We start from the raw sequence: 20,776 nt of genomic DNA, 5'->3' as shown, positions 1-20,776 counted from the left end.
CATAGTCCTAGTCGTTTATATACATAATGGATAATAAAGGACCCAAAACCGAGCCCTGGGAACTCCACTAGTAACACTCCCCCATCTGGATTTTACACCATTAATGGTGACCCACTTTAATCTGTCAATGATCCATGCTGTAATCCATTCAAATATTTTTCCTATATAATAATTGGATGAGTGACGATATGAAGAGACATTCATTGTCGTATTATCCAATCATTCGAATAAAAAATGAGTGATCCCCATTTCTAAACATCCTTAATGCAGCAAATATTGTTCTATAAACTTTTCCATCTGGGATTCATGCATATAGAACAATAAAACAGGTACCACGAAGAATATGCTTGCAGGTGCCAAAGAAGCTTCAAATGATATTCGCACAAGGTTGGTGCAAAACATTTAAGGGAGACTCACTAACGAAAAATATATTAAAAAATTGAAATGTATGAGTCAGTATTAAAAGGGATAGGACATGATTAAATATTTTTTACAGATTTTGATATCAGCTTTGTTTACATAATATTTTTTTTCAATGTCATTAAAACAGTATACAAATTCTAATAGTTGTGTTGCAAACTAAGATACTATTTTTTCATATATATGAAAATAGCTTAAATATGCGAAATCATGAAGTTCAAAACCCGGTATGATAAATTTGATTCAGTAAACAATGCAGAAACAACATATAGAGATAGAAAGATGAAGGCATTATCCAAGGATTATCCAAGCTAGGGACTATTTTAGCTTCTCTCTTAATGGGGTACCATGGATTTGTAGAAACAGAATCTGTAAAAATAGTGGGTATATGAGAAACAAAGAGATGCTATGTGTAGCAAGTTGTTCATTGTAGTGATGAAAAAATCTTTGAGAGTAGACTGTATTGCTTTATCTGATGAAGACAGTGACCAGCGAACACAATTTGGGCCATTGGAAACTTAGGAACAATTGTCTACATTATAATTTTATATGGTGAATTAACCATCATGGATTTAGAGAATTTTTGATTATCAAACTCTGACTTTACAAAGAAAACATAACTTGCATTCATTTAGTGACGATTTATAATTTCTTATATTGTACTAGAATCTCTCCTGAACTCGACCGAACTCTTCGTTCCTGGAGTAGAAGAAGGAGGATTCCGAGCATGGAATGGCTGCGAACTGCTCAACACAGGCCAGTGCGCTTTGGTCGAACACTGAGCCCTCCCCACACATGAAGCTGTACTGAACGGTTTCGATGCGGCCGTCTTCGAAGAGGTAAGGGTTGCACACGTGGAAGACGCGGCAGTCGTTGCCCTCATCGGCATAGTAGCCATAGGGTCGGTCGGCACAGTTGAAGGAAGTGTCGATATTACCCAGGAGTAAAGAAGCTCCTGCGGGAAGATTCAGGGGCTCGAACTGACCATTGCTGACGCCATCGAACTGTTCAAAAGGAGCGAACTGCTGAGCAGTAGCTACACCAACAAGGAGAGCTGAAAGGAAAGAAAACGAATCCTCGTTAGGCTTTCTGCTAGTTACCTTAAAAAAGTTATTCTAATAAAATGAAGTATTTATTTATATAGTGAACATAAAATATGTGTCTACAACACTTACCAAAGACGATGGCGTTCATGTTGCTAAAGAGTAGGATCTTTGATTGTATGTGTGCATATGGAGGAATTGCAGCTTATATATCCTGCCAAGCAAGTGCCTTTCTGGAACAGGAGGAAAAGGAGGGGGTGGGACTATTAGGACGATGACGCGATGGTCAGCGTAGCTATCCGGTTTAAGGAAAGGAAGATGCGCAAAAAGTTGTTGGGTTTGTTATATGTACCATCTGATGTATTTTTTTCTAATTTGTCAAAGAAGTTTCAATATCAGAATCTTGGCTGCCTTCACGCACTCTACAAAATTGAGCTGAGGGAGCATCTCTGTAGAGAGAGGACCACCCATTGATACTTTGACATCTCAACAGATTTTATCATGGCAAGGGCCAGATGACTATTCAGCTGACGAGCTTAACTGTTTGGAACTTTGATGAATAATCAGCGTATCGCTATCTAACCCTATAACCATATATACGATATGTCACATGTACGTCAAATGATACACAAATTCACCACAGGATGTCGTCAGACATTGGTGCCGGTCAATCATACTTAGACCAAACATTATTGTGAACCCCTAGCTGACGCATACACATTCTAAACTCACAAACAACTTGAGTAAGCGTGACGTCACTATCGTGCAACTCTACCAAATAAATCCCACAAGTCTTTCACTACACTGATCACTAACTGCTCCTTATACCTATCAAACTATGAACCATATACCACGTCAAGGCACATTCACTAATATTAACTAGACCCATAATACCTACAACTAACCCAAACATATGAATGTAGAAAGTATGTATTGGCAACCTCACACACAAACGTGATGGAGCCGTTTCTGTGTATCTACGGGTAAACCCTGCGAATGTACCACATGGGGGGACTCGCTCCTAGATGGAGAATCTGGGGACTCTCCCCATACGGAATTAAATCCCCACTCTGTAAATAGCTCTTCGCTTCAATAAACCAAGAAAGCCCGAGAAGACTTTACATCCCTTGCCACAGGTGTAGACCTACGAGGATACACGACTGGTGGTAGTGGTCCCTGCGCTATCCTAAAGTGTGGCCATTAACCAGTTACAACAGAACGTTTCAAGCCAATAGAATATGAAGAAACATCTGTTTGATATAACTTACAACTGTGCCAAAATAACATTCTACAACCACTCTATTTTTTCTCATTTATTTGAAACTCAGTCACCACCTGCTTCAATCTCTTCTAATATGTAAAATAAATAAATCAGTAACCGGCTCAGCATAATTATTTAATTGCCAGGCTACGTTAATACTAAGGATACCCGGAAGATAAATTTGAATATAATATACATTTTATTTTGTACAATTAAAATAACATTGTTTATTAGTTCCTACCAGCAGTGTATAACACAATGAGTAAAACCAATTTTCTAAAACATTAGAATATCATGATTTTTTATGGTACGCGGTATCTTGATCGTGAATAATCTGGGATTTTTTTTTCTAATGCATTAATGAATCTAAGTCTTGTATTTCTATGTCGTCAACAAACTTCTCTCTTCCCCTTCTCTCTTCCCTTTTTTCTCTCCATCTCTCCCCCTCTCCCTCCTTCTCTCCTTCTCCCCCTCTCTCTATCTTCCCTTCTCTCTCTCTCTCTCTCTCTCTCTCTCTCTCTCTCTCTCTCTCTCTCTCTCTCTCTCTCTCTCTCTCTCTCTCTCTCTCTCTCTCTCTCTCTCTCTCTCTCTCTCTCTCTCTCTCTCTCTCTCCCTCTCCCCTTCTCTCTCTCTCTCTCCCTCACTGCTTCAAACAGTGAGATGGCGAGTGGTTGTTTCTGTGAACAGCGCCGAAAAGGTACAATCTCTACGTAATAGAATTGAAGCCTTAGAGAGGACTATAGAGGGCATTAAAGAGGAGAACCGAGTTCTTTGCTCGAAGACCCAAAACACGGACGACAGACCATGTTTGGAACCTGGGTGGGAAACAGTGACAAACAAAACATGGAGAGATGGTAAAAAGTCCTCACCAGGCCCGCTTGAATGCAGAAACTTTTTTCAAGCTCTCGCGGGTCTACAACAAGAAGAAACAAAGAAGATGCAAGAGAAGAAGTGTAGGGCAGTCGCTAGACATCTGCCCACAGCTAATATTTTGGTTGTAGAGTAGTCAGGTGAGGTATTTATATAGAGACTTCTGTGACAAAGAATAGGAAGCATAGGACCCAGGTGTGTTTTCCCGGGGCGAGGATAGGTGATGTTAGAGACAAGATATGAGACTGTATAGTCGGGGAAGGTGTGAAACTCATAGTTTGCTTGAGTGCTGGGGGAATGACATAGGTAAGTTAGGGAGTGAGGAATTGTTTGCGCGTTTCAGGAATGCGCTAGATAAGATTAGAAATAAGGGAAGGGTTCCTGCTTTATGTGGAATCCCTCCGAGATGTAGAGTTGGAGACATGTGGCATTCCAGGAGTATTGCGATGAAATGCAGGCCGGCAAAACATTGTAAGGCTAATGGATGGGCATTTGTCGACAACTAGGATCGCTTTTACGGTAAGAATCATCTATATACTTGCACAAGGGACGGGGTGCACTTGTCACCCAAAGAATTTTGACTCCTTGCTGAATCCTATGAGCGAATAGGCATCCTGCAGGTTTCTTTCGAGTAGATTACGTGGGGGTCTGTGGGGGGTAGGGAGTGTCGGAATATAGATTAGGCACTAGGAACAGCTCAGAGAGGGACTGTGAAAAGAATCACCTAATCAGGTGGAGGGAGGATAAACTAAAAGTTTACTATACAAACAGCAGAAGCGTAACAAATGAATTTGATTTGCTGCGAGGTAAAGCGTACATAGAGAATTTTTATATCATAGCTATTACTGAATCCTGGATCAATATGATAGACATTTCCTTCCGGAAATCGAGATATAAAGATATATATATATTTTTTCACAAGGACGGGGTTGAAGGAGTGGGGGAGGAGTAGCTCTTTTTGTTAAAAATACAATAAACTGTAATACCAACATTTCGATTAAGGAAGATAGTGCGGAATCTATTTGGGTGGAGATTATATGCAAGAATAAGAAACTTATTATTGGCATCCTATATAGACCTTCTAACCTCAGCATTGAGTAGACTGATCCCCTGATTCATGAAATTCGCAGGGCGTCCCAGTACAAAAACGTTGTGATCATGGGAGATTTTAAATATAGAAACATTGACTGAAAAATGTCAGTAGGAGATCTGGAAGCGTAAAATTTCTTAGATGCGTGGCAGGATAATTTCCTATGACAAATGATAACCGATCCTACGAGGGGAGAGAATACTCTGGACTTACTTCTAACTAATAATGAGCACCTAACGAGTAACGTAAAAGTGGGAGATATTCTAGGTTCTAGTGATCGTCAGGAAATAAGATTTAATATTAATTGGGAAGAATTAAATAGTATGAATAACGTTCTAGCACCAGACATCAGGAGAGCCAATTTTGATTACCAGAAATTCAAACATTAAGAAACACCAACTTTCGATATATTGAGGTACTAGCTGAATGTAAGGTGAAATCAATGGCTTTTATGAGAAAATTGTAAATGTATAGGTATGTATTTGATGACCATATTAATGGTAGAGTATACAGTATAATGCCAAGTAGCATGATAACCCAAGGACTGTCACCTCCGAAAAAAAGAAACATATTCCTCTCCATAACATGAAAATACAGTGATATGAATTTCGCCATACAACCTCAATTGATCAAGTTCTATAGAAACATAAGGACATAAGGATGGAGGCGACTGCAAGAGACCATGAGGCCTACACAAGGCAGTTCCATGTCTTTTACCACCTATCATCCCCATCCATAATGTCATCCAACCTTCTCTTAAAACAACTGATAGATTCAGCTTTCACCACATGGTTGTTGTTAAGTCTATTCCATTCATTATCCACTTTGATGGTATATCCGTTCTTGTCTCTTTCCTTCTTAGTAATAAAATTGTCCAATTCAACTCCATTATTGCGCGTTCTGCCCTGCTGTCGTAATATGATAACCTTGTCTACGTCACCTTTGTTAAAGCCCTTGACCCCTTTAACACATAAAATGTAAACCAAAGTGCCTAAGCCCCTCGTAAGGTGATTTTCTGAGCCCATATATAATTTTGGTCATTCTCCTCTGTACTGATTCTAGTGAGTTAATATCCACTCTATAGGACAGAGACAAAAATTGTACCGCATAGTCAAGAATTGATCTAACTAACGCCAGATAGAGCTTGATAACTACCTCCACACTTTTATTTGTAACCGTCCTAACGATAAAACCTAATGCTCTGTTAGCCCTATTCCTGGTGCTGATGTACTGTTTCTTGGATTTAATGCCAGGACTCACTAATACTCTCAATTCTATCTTGCATTCAGATTTCTCTAAAAAGGTGTTATTTGAGCTATATCTACTTTTGTTGTTGTGTAATCTTACGTTTAACTCACTTCACTTTGAGATATTGATGTTCATTTTCCATTTTTCCGACCATGCAAACAAGATCTTCCTGCAGTATCCCGGCGTCTTCCTCTGACCTAATTTGGCGACCTATTCTAGTGTCGTCCACAAACATCACTAACAATCCCATAGTCCAAGTCGTTTATATACATAATGAATAATAAGGAACCCAAATCCTAGCCCTGGGGAAATCATCTTGTAACACTCCCCTATCTGGATTTTACACTTAATGGTGACCCACTATAATCTGTCACTGATCCATGCTGTAATCGATTCAAACACTTTTCCTCTATAATAATTGGGTGAGTGACGATATAAAGAGACATTCGTCCTCGTATTGTGCAATCATTCAAGTGAAAAATGGTAGTGATCCCCTATTCTAAACATCCTCATGCAGCTATCACTGCTCCATAAAATCTTCCATCTGGATTTAATGCATGTAGAATAATGAGGCAGGTACCATGAAGGCTTTTGGTACTAACACAATTTCAAAAGATGTACAGTTTGATGAAATGAACTATACCTCCAGTGCTATAGCACAAGGTTGGTGAAAATTATCTAAGAAAGACACACTAACGAAAAATATATTAAAGAATTGCAATGTAGAAATCAATGTTTAAAGAGATAGGATATGTTTAAAGGTTATTACAGTATTTAATATCAGTATTGTTTACATAAGAATATTTTCTTTTTTCAATGTTGTAAATACATTCTAATAGTTGTGTTGTAAGCTGCCATACATAGAAGACTCTGTATCAGAAAATATGTGGAAAATATAGGACTAATATTCTGATTATAATTATGAAAGTAGCTTGAATATGTGAAATCATGAAGTTCAAAACACAGTATGATAAACTTGATTCCATGAACAATACAGAAACCATATATAGTGATGGAAAGATCAAGACATTTAGGGTCATTATCAAGAGACTTGTCTAAACTAGGGACGATTTTGGTTTCTTAGTGGGAGACCATGAATCTGCAGAAACAGAATCTAAAAAGCATGGGAATATGAGAAACAGAGATGCTATGTGTGGCAAGTTGTTCATTGTAGTGATGAAAATATACATTTGAAATTAGGCTGGCTTGCTTTCTCTGATAAAGACAACAATAAAAGTAATAAAATAGCGACAAGTAAAGCAAACTGGGCCTTTGGAAACCTAGGCATATCTTTCTACATTACTATTTTATATGATAAATTAACCAGCATGTATTTTGAGAAATATTTATTATCAAACTCTGACTTTACAAAGAAAACATAACATCTTTTCATTTAGTGACGATTTATAGCATCTTGTATTGCACTAGAATCTCTCCTGAACTCGACCGAACTCTTCGTTCCTGGAGTAGAAGAAGGAGGATTCCGAGCAGGGAATGGCTGCGAACTGCTCAACGCAGGCCAATGCGCTTTGGTCGAACACTGAGCCCTCCCCACACATGAAGCTGTACTGAACGGTTTCGATGCGGCCGTCTTCGAAGAGGTAAGGGTTGCACACGTGGAAGACGCGGCAGTCGTTGCCCTCATCGGCATAGTAGCCATAGGGGCGGTCGGCACAGTTGAAGGAAAGGTCAATGCTACCCAGGAGTAAAGAAGCTCCTGAGGGAAGATTCAAGGGCTCGAACTGACCATTGATGACGCCATCGAACTGTTCAACAGGAACGAACTGTTGAGCAGTAGCTACACCAACAAGGAGAGCTGAAAGGAAAGAATATAAGTCCTCGTAAGGCTTCCTGCTAGTTATCTTCAAAATTCTAGTCTAATAAAATGAATTGTTTTCATAGTGAATGTAAATTATTTATCTATAGGGCTTACCAAAGACGATGGAGTTCATGTTGCTATGGAAGAGGACCTTCAAGTGTGTGTGTGGATATGGAGGAATTACAGCTTATATATCCTGCTAAGCAAGTGCCTCTCTGGAACAGGAGGAAAAGGAGGAGGGGGGACTAGTAGGACGAGGACGCGATGGTCAGCGTAGCTATCCGGTTTAAGGAAAGGAAGATGCACAAAAAAGTTGTTGGGTTCGTTGTATGTAGAATCTGAGTTTTTTTTTTTCAATTTGTCAAAGAAGTTTCCGGTGATGTACATCACACTCTTGTTAGTCTTCACGCCGCACTCTACATAATTTAGTTGTAGGAGCATGTCTGTAGAGCAAGAACCACCCTTTGTTACTAAGACATCTCAAGAGATTTTATTATGGCTGACGAGCGTAACTGTTGTGAGCCCCGAAGAAAAAAACATATTGTTTCACGCCATCAGGATGTGAAGAAACACCTGGTTGGTACAACTTACAACTGTGCCAAAAGAACTTTCTACAACTACTCTATTTTTTATCATTTATTTGAAACTCACCGACTTTTTCAGTCTCTCCCAATATGCAATCTTTGAAAAAAAAAAAAAAAAAATCAGGAACCGGCTCAAAACAGTTATTCCATGGCCCCACTACGTCAACTACAAGGATATCCGTAAGATAACTTGGAAAGCAATATGCACTTTTCGTACAATTAAGAAAACTTGGTTTATTGATTCCTACCAGCAGTGTATAACACACTAATAGAGGTGTTTAAGTGGATCAAAGGCTTTAACAAGGGTAACGAAAACAAACTCATCATATTGAGACAACGATACTCATGAGACAGTATCTATTTTGATTTTGTTAAAAGTTTTGGTGCATTGTGAGTGATGGCTATCCATATCACTTAAAATTGTGCCAGTAGAAGGAGGAGAAAGGGAGGGAGAGAGAGAGATAGAGAGAGAGATAGATAGATAGAGAGAGAGAGAGAGAGAGAGAGAGAGAGAGAGAGAGAGAGAGAGAGAGAGAGAGAGAGAGAGAGAGAGAGAGAGAGAGAGAGAGAGAGAGAGAGAGAGAGAGAGAGAGAGAGAGAGAGACCACACGTGACAAATTCAAACATTAAGAAACATAAAATATATTTCAATATATTGAAATACCAGCTAAATGTAAAGTAAAAGCAATGTTTTTTATGAGAAAATCGCACATGGATAGGTGTGTATTTGATTACCATAATAATGGTAGAGTATACAGTATAATGACAAGTAAACATATATTCCTCTCCATAACATAAAAATGCAATTCAAGAGTGATCAAGTTCCATAAGAATGTAAGGATAAACGAGACTGAAAAAGACCATAAGGCCTAAACTAGACAGTTTCATGTCCATAACCACACATCATTCCCATCCATAATGTAATCCAACCTTCTCTTAAAACAACCGATAGATTCAGCGTTCACTACATGGTTACTCAGTCTATTCCATTCATTAACCATTCTATTGGCAAGCCCGTTCTTGCCTATTTCCCTCTTAAATATATGTTTGTCCAATTTAACTTAATTGCCGCGAGTACTGCCCTGTTGTCGTAGTAAGATGACCTTGTCTGCATTACCTTTGTTAAAACTCTTGACCCACTTGAACACTTCTGAATCACCTCGTAAAGTCACTCGAATTCTACAATACAGTCATCTCAAATTATGACAAAAGAAACAATATAGATTTGATATATCTAGACTTTGCAAAAACTTATGATACCGTCCCCAACAAAAGACTCCTTACTAAATTAGCTTCACATGGAATAATTGGTAGCCTATTAAGTTGGAGTAGCAATTGGTTGAATGATCGAAAACAGAGTTCTTTTAAATAGCAAAACTTCTAGATGGAAAAATGTTACAAGTGGAGTTCCTCAGGGTTCCGTTCTTGGGCCACTTCTTTTCATAGTATATATAAATTATATATACCTCGGACTGAAATCTATTGTCTCCAAATTTGCTGATGATACAAAACTGTGCGGAATGGTAAATGATCCCTTAAACCAATTAGAATTCAAGAAGCTTTAGATAAACTACAGCAATGGTCTGAAAAGTGACTAATGAAATTTAACATAAGTAAATGGAAGGCACATAGATAACAGTAAATACGATTACAAGTTATTTGGAAATTCGTTAACAAAAATGGATAGTGAAAAGGATCTCGGCGTAATTATCAGTAACGATCTCAAATATAACTAAGCAGTGCATTTCAGCCTCTGAGAAAGCAAATAAGATTTAAGATTCTAGGACTGATTGCGCGATCTTTTGATTTCAAAAGTCCACTTCTCATTAACAAGCTATATAAATCGTTAGTTCATCCACATTTGGAATATGCTGTTTCTGTATGGTCACCGAATCTCATTAAAGACATTGACAGATTGAAAAAAGTGCAACGGCGAGCCACAAAACTGATTACAAATATAAAAAATAATTCATACAAAAATCGACTAAAACATATGAATCTGTTTTCCCTAAAAAAAAAAAAAAAAAAAAAAACGTAGACTCAGAGGTGACTTGATACAGGTCTTTAAGATTCTAAAGGGAAGTCACAACATCAAAAGTAACAAAATTTTCACATTGAATGAGAATCCAAAAATATGTAATGGTCTGAAACTGTCAGGAAATATATTTAATTTGGATGTAGGTAGAAACAACTTCGCCGTGTAGTTAATGAATGGAATAAACTTCCTGCAGAGGCAGAGCAATGTAGTTCAGTTCGAAGCTTTAAGATTCGTTTAAATAAACACCTAAGCAAGATGCTGTAATGCCTACCATTTGTTTTATATTATTTGTGTTTTGTTTGTTATTACTTGTCTTCTTGTTATTATTTCATTATCATTTATTATTATTTACTATTTAATTCTTTGCTTATTATTTAACTTTACCTATTTATTCCTTTATTTATTTTGTTTATTATTATTTATATTATATTCATTATTTATTTATTTATTTATTTTCTTAACATTATTATATTTTTTCGCATCAGACATAGTTATGGACCAAAAGAACTAGTGTCGCCATGCTCCTCCTTTGTAATCCTTTGTAATGCATCATTTTGGTTATTCTCTGTTCCGATTTTAGTGAATTTAGGGCGGAGACCAAAATTGTACCACAAGGACAAGGATGGGTCTAACGCTAGATAGAGCTTGATAACTACCTCCGCACTTATTTTTGTAACCGTCCTAACAATCAAACCTAATACTCTGCTAGCCCTATTCCTGGCGCTGATGCACTGTTTCTTGGATATAATGTCAGAACTCATTAGCACTATGAATTCTCTCTCGCATTCAGTTTTCTCTAAAAAGATGTTATTTGAACTATATCTGCTTTCTGGGTTGTGTAATCTTATGTTTAACACACTGTATTTTGAGATATTGAAGATAATTTTCCATTTCACCGACCATGGAAACAATTTGTAAAGATCTTTCTGCGGTATCCTGGCGTCTTCCCCGACCTAATTTTGTGACCTATTTTAGTGTATTCCGCAAGCTTACTTTCATAATTTTTAAAGTATATTGAATATGCGAAATCATGAAGTTCAAAACCCGGTATGATAAACTTGACTCCGCGAACAGTGCAGAAACAAACTATAGAGATGGAAAGATTTAGACATCTAGGGTTATTATCAAGAGATCTGTCCAAGCTGGGGACCATTTTGGCTTCTCTCTTCATGGGGGACCATGAATCTACAGAAACAGAATCTATCAAAATCGTGGATATATGAGAAACAAAGAGATGCCATGTGTAGCAAGTTGTTCATTATTGTAATGAAAATGTATCTTTTAGAGTAGACAGTATTGCTTTATCTGATGAAGACAGCGCTGAAAGTAATAAAGTAGTGACCAGTGAACACAACAAACTGGGCCTATGGAAACTTAGGTACATCTTTCTATATAACAATTTTATGTGGTGAATTAACCAGCATGAATTTTGAGAAAAATTTATTATCAAACTCTGACTTTACAAAGAAAACATAACTTGCATTCATTTAGTGATAATTTAGAGCCTCATGTATTGCACTAGAATCTCTCCTGAACTCGACCGAACTCTTCGTTCCTGGAGTAGAAGAAGGAGGATTCCGAGCAGGGAATGGCTGCGAACTGCTCAACGCAGGCCAATGCGCTTTGGTCGAACACTGAGCCCTCCCCACACATGAAGCTGTACTGAACGGTTTCGACACGGCCGTCGTCGAAGAGGTAAGGGTTGCACACGTGGAAGACGCGGCAGTCGTTGCCCTCATCGGCATAGTAGCCATAGGGGCGGTCGGCACAGGAGTAGGAAGTGTCGATGTTACCCAGGAGTAAAGAAGCTCCTGAGGGAAGATTCAGGGGCTCGAACTGACCATTGATGACGCCATCGAACTGTTCAACACGAGCGAACTGCTGAGCAGTAGCTACACCAACAAGGAGAGCTGAAAAGAAAGAAAATAAATCCTGTTTAGTCTTTTTGCCATTTAGCTTCAAAATGTTAGTCCAGCATAAGGAACTACTTCTTTTCATAGTTCATGTAGAGAATGTATCTACAAGGCTTACCAAAGACGATGGCGTTCATGTTGCTATGGAAGAGGACCTTCGAGTGTGTGGTCATATGGAGGAATTGCAGCTTATATATCCTGCTACTCAAGTGGTTCTCTGAAAAGAGAATGTGGAGGAGGGTGGCTGGTACGAGAAGGATGTGATGGAGTGGAGTGAGGAGACTAGTGATGACTGTATCTTTCTTCTGTAAAAACTCAAGGTAAATACTACTCAACCATTGCGATATAAATATGTATCCCTGAGTATGACTGTTAACCTTACCTGATATTCTTCAACCACACTCCCTCCAACGTACCTACGAATACGTCTGCCTGTCGTGGTAAATATAGGGTTTCGGGTGATAATCATACTCACCAATTATACATACATTTCTGTGTGTGTTTATGTGTGTGTGTGTGTGTGTGTGCGTGTGCGTTTGTGTGCATGTGTGTTTGTGTGTATGGGTGCGTGTGTTTTGTCAAAACTTTGTCTAACAGAGCTTGGTAGTGTTAAAATTGACTTTTGATTAAATTTTGCATATTAGGACATATTGAAGCAGTTGGTGACTGATATTGAAAGGGTGTGTGAGAGGAGAAAATTAGAAAATAAATTGGGGAAAAGTATGTTAATGAGATTTACAACCAGTAATGATGATGGTAGGATGGACTTGTGTTTGATGAATAGAGATATTAAATTATTTGTGTTGCAAGTGGCAGGAAATGGAGGAATTGGTGTGGTGAATAATAGAATAGAACATATATGTTCATGTCTGGGTAGAATAACACATATGAGAGATAGATATCTGGGAAGAAATACAAAGAGAGGGTTGTGTGAAAATGATTGTAACCACGGGACTATATGGAGCGGACTTCGGATTTAAAGGAAGCAGAAATGGTGAGTCTGAACGTGATTGAAATGAAGTATTCGAGGAATGTGGTATGTATTTAAAGTAGTATAACAGATTGTGAGGTGGGGCAGAGAACGGGGTTAGAAAGGCAGCTGTGAGAATGGTTTGGTAAAAAATACTGAGGAGGTTTGGGTGTATTGAAAGAATGGCAGACGAAAAACTAGCAAAAAAGAGTTTGGGAAGTAGAAGTGAATGGAGAAAACTTGAGAGGAAGATGGAGGATGAGGTGGATGGTTGGGGTAAAGGAGGTATTGGATGCTCAAGGAATGTCCGGCTAGCAAGAAAGAGTACAAAGGATAAGAGTGAATAGAGTGAGATTGTGAATGGATGAAGAAATGGCACAACGTAAAGGAACATTCTTGTCTGTTCTCTCTTTCTCTCACTCTCTCTTTCATTTATATATTTATTTATTCATTTATTTATTTATTTATTTATTTATTTATTTATTTATTTATTTATTTATTTATTTATTTATTTATTTATTTATTTATTTATTTATTTATCTATTTATTCATTATTATCTTTTTTTGACTGGATAAGTAATGGGGGTCACCAGATAGTGAAGAGGTTGATGTGAACCAACTATGGCGGTCGGGAGGTGTTGTGTTGCTGCATTGCCTTGACCTAAACAGTGTGACTAGAGGGAGAAGATGTCTCTTCATACACGAGGGATAAGATAGAACTAGAGATTAATGGGCTTAGATCAGGGTCTGCTTGGAACTATTTAGAAGCCATTTTTCTGACTAATTTTCATTCTTGTTACATTAGTCCACAAGAAAATAATTTCTGTACCATATTAAGTTCAAAATACTACAGAGAAAAATATTTTTCATAGACTAAATGAACTTCGGTATTAGAAATGTCTAAAGGCTATTTTGATATTATAGATGACGTACAACATCCCAGTCAAACTTCAAAACTTTGTATGGTAATCTTATTACCCTACGAGAAATCCACTATTTAATTAATTGGAAAAGAAATCAACACGAGACATTTTGATCAATTATATAGCGAGGGGGCGAGGTCACATGTGTTAATTTATTTAGTCACAAAAGCAATAAAAGTTCTCCTTATTTCTTTCCTTTTACATACAGTGTATCGCTTCCTTACACGAACAGAAGGAAATATTAAGAAACTAATGTATACGCATAACATTAGGCAAATAAGAACAATAAAAAATTAAGTAAAACTGGGTTACCAATGTGTCGTGGAGAACTTCATACTGTGTGAGAAACTACTCTTATGTATTGAAATCAATAAAATATACTTGCATAGGTAAAGTTATATAAAGGTAAGAAATAGCTTTTTAAAAGCTTTCCCTGATTATATTTGTCAGATGAATAAAGACACCTGGCACTAACAAAGATAAATCTGTTTGAGTATGTCACCATACCAAAGAGTATAACGGCGGTAATCTTGACATTCTTTTCTACACAGACACTTCTTAAGGTAAAGCCTAGTCTTGGCCAGAAGTAAATTTTTGCCCTGTTGTCGTAGTAAGATGACCTTGTTTGCATTGCCTTTGTTAAAACTCTTGACCCACTTGAACATTTCTGTTAAATCACCCAGCACTCTTCATTTTTCCAGAGAGTGTAAATCAAAGTGCTTAAACCTGCCCTCGTAAGGTTACTCGAATTCTACAACACAGTCATCTCAAATTATGACAAAAGAAACAATATAGATTTAATATATCTAGACTTGCAAAAACTTATGATACCGTCCCCAACAAAAGACTCCCTACTAAATTAGCTTCACATAGAATAAGTGGTAGCCTATCAAGTTGGAGTAGTAATTGGTTGAATAATCGAAAACAGAGAGTTGTTCTAAATGGCAAAACTTCTAGATGGAAAAAAGTTACGAGTGGAGTTCCTCAGGGTTCCGTTCTTGGGCCACTTCTATCCATAGTATACATAAATCATATAGACCTCGGACTGAAATCTATTGTCTCCAAATTTGCTGATGATACAAAACTGTGCGGAATGGTAAATGATCACTTAAACAAATTAGATATTCAAGAAAATTTAGATAAACTACAGCAATGATCTGATAAGTGACTGATAAAATTCAACATAAGTAAATGGAAGGTTATGCACATAGATAACAGTAAATACGATTACAAGTTATTTGGAAATTTGTTAACAAAAGTGAATAGTGAAAAGGATCTCGGCTTAATTATCAGTAATGATCTCAAATCAACTAAGCAGTGTATTTCAGCCTCTGAGAAATCAAATATGATTTAAGATTCTTGGCCTGATTGCTCGATCTTTTGATTTCAAAAGAACACTTCTCATTAACAAGCTATAGAAATCGTTAGTTCATTCACATTTGAAATATGTTGTTTCAGTATGGTCACCTAATCTCATTAAAGACATTGACAGATTGAAAAAAAGTGCAACGGCGAGCCACAAAACTGATTGCAAATATCAAAAATAATTCATACAGAAATCGACTAAAACATATGAATCTGTTTTCCCTGAAAAAACGTAGACTCAGAGGTGACTTGATACAGGTCTTTAAGATTCTAAAGGGAATCGACATCAAAAGTGACAAATTTTTCACATTGAATGAAAATCCGAAAATATGTAATGGTTTCAAACTGTCAGGAAATACATTTAATTTGGATGTAGGTAGAAACAACTTCGCCATGTAGTTAATGAATGGAATAAACTTCCTGCAGAGGCAGAGTAATGCAGTTCAGTTCGAAGCTTTAAGATTCGTTTAAATAAACACCTAAGCAAGATGCTATAATGCCTACCATTTGTTTTATATTATTTGTGCTTTGTTTATTACTTGTCTTTTTGTTATTATTTTATTATCATTTACTATTTAACTGCTTGCTTATTATTTAACTTTACCTATTTATTTCTTTATTTATTTTGTTTATTATCATTTATAATATTATAATTTTTATTTATTTATATATTTTCTTATCATTATTATATTTTTTCGCATCTGACCTAGTTATGGACCAAAAGAACTAGTGTCGTCATGTTCCTCCTTTGTAATCCTTTGTAATGCACCATTTTATTTATTCTCTGTTCCGATTTTAGTGAATTTAGGGCGGAGACCAAAATTGTACCACAAGGACAAGGATGGGTCTAACGCCAGATAGAGCTTGATAACTACCTCCGTACTTATTTTTGTATCCGTCCTAATAATCAAAACTAATACTCTGCTAGCCCTATTCCTGGCGCTGATGCACTGTTTCTTGGATATAATGTCAGAACTCATTAGCACTATGAATTCTCTCTCGCATTCAGTTTTCTCTAAAAAGATATTATTTGAACTATATCTGCTTTCTGGGTTGTGTAATCTTATGTTTAACACAGCGCACTTTGAGATATTAAAGTTAATTTTCCATTTCACCGACCATGCAAACAATTTGTAAAGATCTTTCTGCGGTATCCTGGCGTCTTCCCCGACCTAATTTTGTGACCTATTTTAGTGTATTCCGCAAGCTTACTTTCATAATTATGAAAGTATATTGAATATGCGAAATCATGAAGTTCAAAACCCGGTATGATAAACTTGACTCCGCGAACAGTGCAGAAACAAACTATAGAGATGGAAAGATCTAGACATCTAGGGTTATTATCAAGAGATCTGTCCAAGCTGGGGACCATTTTGGCTTCTCTCTTCATGGGGGACCATGAATCTACAGAAACAGAATCTATCAAAATCGTGGATATATGAGAAACAAAGAGATGCCATGTGTAGCAAGTTGTTCATTATTGTAATGAAAATGTATCTTTTAGAGTAGACTGTATTGCTTTATATGATGAAGACAGCGCTGAAAGTAATAAAGTAGTGACCAGTGAACACAACAAACTGGGCCTATGGAAACTTAGGTACATCTTTTTATATAACAATTTTATGTGGTGAATTAACCAGCATGAATTTTGAGAAAAATTTATTATCAAACTCTGACTTTACAAAGAAAACATAACTTGCATTCATTTAGTGATAATTTAGAGCCTCATGTATTGCACTAGAATCTCTCCTGAACTCGACCGAACTCTTCGTTCCTGGAGTAGAAGAAGGAGGATTCCGAGCAGGGAATGGCTGCGAACTGCTCAACGCAGGCCAGTGCGCTTTGGTCGAACACTGAGCCCTCCCCACACATGAAGCTGTACTGAACGGTTTCGACACGGCCGTCGTCGAAGAGGTAAGGGTTGCACACGTGGAAGACGCGGCAGTCGTTGCCCTCATCGGCATAGTAGCCATAGGGGCGGTCGGCACAGGAGTAGGAAGTGTCGATGTTACCCAGGAGTAAAGAAGCTCCTGCGGGAAGATTCAAGGGTTCAAACTGACCATTGATGACGCCATCAAACTGTTCAACAGGAACAAACTGCTGAGCAGTAGCTACACCAACAAGGAGAGCTGAAAGGAAAGAAAATAAATCCTCGTTAGGCTTTTTGCCATTTAGCTTCAAAATGTTAGTCCAGCATAAGGAACTACTTCTTTTCATAGTTCATGTAGAGAATGTATCTACAAGGCTTACCAAAGACGATGGCGTTCATGTTGCTATAGAAGAGGACCTTCGAGTGTGTGGTCATATGGAGGAATTGCAGCTTATATATCCTGCTACTCAAGTGGTTCTCTGAAAAGAGAATGTGGAGGAGGGTGGCTGGTACAAGAAGGATGTGATGGGGTGGAGTGAGGTGTCTAGTGATGACTGTATCTTTCTTCTGCAAAAACTCAAGGTAAATACTACCCAACCATTGGGATATAAATATGTATCCCTGAGTATGACTGTTAACATTACTTGATATTCTTCAACCACACTCCCTCCACTGTACCTACCAACACGTCTACCTGACGTGGTAAATATAGGGTTTCGGATGATAATCATACTCACCAATTATACATACATTGTGTGTGTGTGTGTATGTGTGTGTGTGTGTTTGTGCGCATGTGTGTTTGTGTGTATGTGTGCGTGTGTTTTGTCAAAACTTTGTCTAACTTGTATTATTTTTTTTAGTTAGATATCTTTTTACCTTGGTATTAAAGAAGCTTGACCCCAGAATGATTATGCTGAGCTTGTTAGCGTTAAACTTGACATTGGATTAAATTTTGCATATTAGGACATATTGAAGCAGTTGGTGATTGATATTGAAAGGGTGTGTGACAGGAGAAAATTAGAAAATAAATTGGGGAAAAGATTGCTGATGAGATTTACAACCAGTAATGATGATGGTAGGATGCATTTGTGTTTGATGAATAGAGATATTAAATTATTTGTGTTGCAAGTGGCAGGAAATGGAGGAATTGATGTGGAGATGAATAATAGAATAGAACATATATGTAAATGTTTGGGTAGAATAACACATATGAGAGATACAAAGAGAGGGTTGTGTGAAAGTGATTGTAACCACGGGACTATATGGAGCAGACTTCGGATTTGAAGGAGGCAGAAATGGTGAGTCTGAACGTGATTGAAATGAAGTATCCAAGGAATGTGGTATGTATTGAAAGTAGTATAGCAGACTGAGGTGGGGCAGAGAACAGGGTTAGAAAGGGAGCTGTGAGAATGGTTTGGTAAAAAATACTGAAGAGGTTTGGGTGTATTGAAAGAATGGCAGAAGAAAAAAAAAAAAAAAAAAAAAAAGGGAAGTAGAAGTAAATGGAGAAAACTTGAGAGGAAGACCGAGGATGAGGTGGATGGTCGGGGTAAAGGAGGCATTGGATGCTCAAGGAATGTCCGGCTAGCAAGAAAGAGTACAAAGGATAAGAGTGAATAGAGTGAGCTTGTGAATGGATGAAGAAATGGCACAACGTAAAGGAATATTCTTGTCTGTTCTCTCTTTCTCTCTCTCTTTCATATATTTATTTATTTATTCATTTATCTACTTATTTATTATTATTTTCTTTTTTGACTGGATAAGTAATGGGGGGTCACCACATACTGAAGCGGTTGATGTGAACCAACTATGGCGGTCAGGAGGTGTTGTGTTGCTGCATTGCCTTGACCTAAACAGTGTGACTAGAGGGAGAAGATGTCTCTTCATACACGAGGAACTAAGAGGTATGCTCCGCCTTTGTAATCCTTTGTAACTAGAGATTAATGGGCTTAGATCAGGGTCTGCTTGGACAAAACAACGTCTCTTATAAGGAAGTATTTAGAAGCCATTTTTCTGACTAATTTTCATTCTTGTTACATTAGTCCACAAGAAAATAATTTCTGTACCATATTAAGTTCAAAATACTACAGAGAAAAATATTTTTCATAGACTAAATGAACTTAAGTATTAAAAATGACTAAAGGCTATTTTGATATTATAGATGACGTACAACATCCCAGTCAAACTTCAAAACTTTGTATGGTAATCTTATTACCCTACGAGAAATCCACTATTTAATTAATTGGAAAAGAAATCAACACGAGACATTTTGATCAATTATATTGCGAGGGAGCGAGGTCACATGTGCTAATTTATTTAGTCACAAAAACAACCAAAGTTCTCCTTATTTCTTTCCTTTCACACATACAGTGTATCTCTTCCTTACACGAACAGAAGGAAATATTAAGAAACTAATGTATACGCATAACATTGGGCAAATAAGAACAATAAAATATTGAGTAAAACTGGGTTACCAATGTGTCGTGGAGAACTTCATACTGACTGTGTGAGAAACTACTCTTATGTATTGAAATCAATAAAATATGCTTGGATAGGTAAAGTTATATAAAGGTAAGAAATAGCTTTTTAAAAGCTTTCCCTAATTATATTTGTCAGATGAATAAAGACACCTGGCACTAACAAAGATAAATCTGTTTGAGCATGTCACCATACCAAAGAGCATAACTGCGGCAATCTTGACATTCTTTTCTACACAGACACTTCCCAAGGTAAAGACTAGTCTTGGCCAGAAGTAAATTTTTGAGGCACATCATGGTTACGTCATTTAAAACTTCTTAAAAAATATCCTGAATGGTACATTTAACACACCCAACAAGTTTTTGTGCACCTTCCTTTCCAAAAACCGGATACCTAGGTTGGCCTTCACGGACTCCTCCTATCAGTCCCCCTCCTCCTCTTCCTCCTGTTTCAGAGAGCCCTTGAGTAGCAGGGTATATAAGCTGTAATTCCTCCATACGCACACACACTCGAAGGTCCTCTTCTACTACACAATGAACGCCATCGTCTTTGGTAAGCCTTGTATATGTATATGTATATATATATATATATATATATATATATATATATATATATATATATATATATATATATATATAAATTTCTTTTACCACGAAAAGAATCACTTCATTGTGCTGGACTAACATATTTTTACTAATGGGCAGAAAATCTAACGAGGATTTATTTTCTTTCCTTTCAGCTCTCCTTGTTGGTGTAGCTACTGCTCAGCAGTTCGCTCGTGTTGAACAGTTTGATGGCGTCATCAATGGTCAGTTCGAGCCCCTGAATCTTCCCTCAGGAGCTTCTTTACTCCTGGGTAACATCGACACCTCCTACTCCTGTGC

The 20,776-nt window shown here is 37.3% G+C and overlaps 4 protein-coding genes across 4 annotated transcripts in view; 1 reads left to right on the top strand and 3 right to left on the bottom strand.

Moving 5' to 3' along the window:
- Positions 1-1,082: 1,082 nt before the first annotated feature.
- Positions 1,083-1,614, bottom strand: LOC143021384 (uncharacterized). Its single transcript, XM_076178819.1, has 2 exons — positions 1,596-1,614; positions 1,083-1,474 (listed from the first exon to the last, which is right to left on the bottom strand). Exons 1-2 carry the CDS (start codon positions 1,612-1,614, stop codon positions 1,083-1,085), a joined length of 411 nt encoding a protein of 136 aa, XP_076034934.1.
- A 10,167-nt stretch (positions 1,615-11,781) lies between these two features.
- LOC143021672 (uncharacterized) lies at positions 11,782-12,435 on the bottom strand. The gene is made up of 2 exons (XM_076179283.1): positions 12,405-12,435; positions 11,782-12,283 (listed from the first exon to the last, which is right to left on the bottom strand). The coding sequence occupies exons 1-2, from the start codon at positions 12,421-12,423 to the stop codon at positions 11,892-11,894; spliced, it is 411 nt and encodes a 136-aa protein (XP_076035398.1). The 5' UTR covers positions 12,424-12,435; the 3' UTR covers positions 11,782-11,891.
- A 4,753-nt stretch (positions 12,436-17,188) lies between these two features.
- Positions 17,189-20,188, bottom strand: LOC143021383 (uncharacterized). The gene is made up of 4 exons (XM_076178818.1): positions 20,056-20,188; positions 19,200-19,375; positions 17,795-17,981; positions 17,189-17,673 (listed from the first exon to the last, which is right to left on the bottom strand). Exons 1-4 carry the CDS (start codon positions 20,186-20,188, stop codon positions 17,282-17,284), a joined length of 888 nt encoding a protein of 295 aa, XP_076034933.1. The 3' UTR covers positions 17,189-17,281.
- Positions 20,189-20,411: 223 nt separating this feature from the next.
- The window catches only part of LOC143021479 (uncharacterized), an 821-nt gene continuing 456 nt past the window's right edge, over positions 20,412-20,776 (top strand). Inside the window, exons 1-2 of the mRNA XM_076179018.1 lie at positions 20,412-20,444; positions 20,632-20,776. The exon at positions 20,632-20,776 is cut by the window's right edge and continues 456 nt beyond it. Of these exons, the coding sequence (XP_076035133.1) occupies positions 20,426-20,444; positions 20,632-20,776 (164 nt within the window). The 5' untranslated portion in view covers positions 20,412-20,425. The remainder of the gene's footprint in view (positions 20,445-20,631) is intronic.

This window comes from Oratosquilla oratoria, chromosome 42 (assembly GCF_046742065.1).
Source record: "Oratosquilla oratoria isolate Oo_2021 chromosome 42, ASM4674206v1, whole genome shotgun sequence".
Classification (NCBI taxonomy): Eukaryota; Metazoa; Arthropoda; class Malacostraca; order Stomatopoda; family Squillidae; genus Oratosquilla; species Oratosquilla oratoria.
This window is presented reverse-complemented; position numbering and strand designations above follow the sequence as displayed.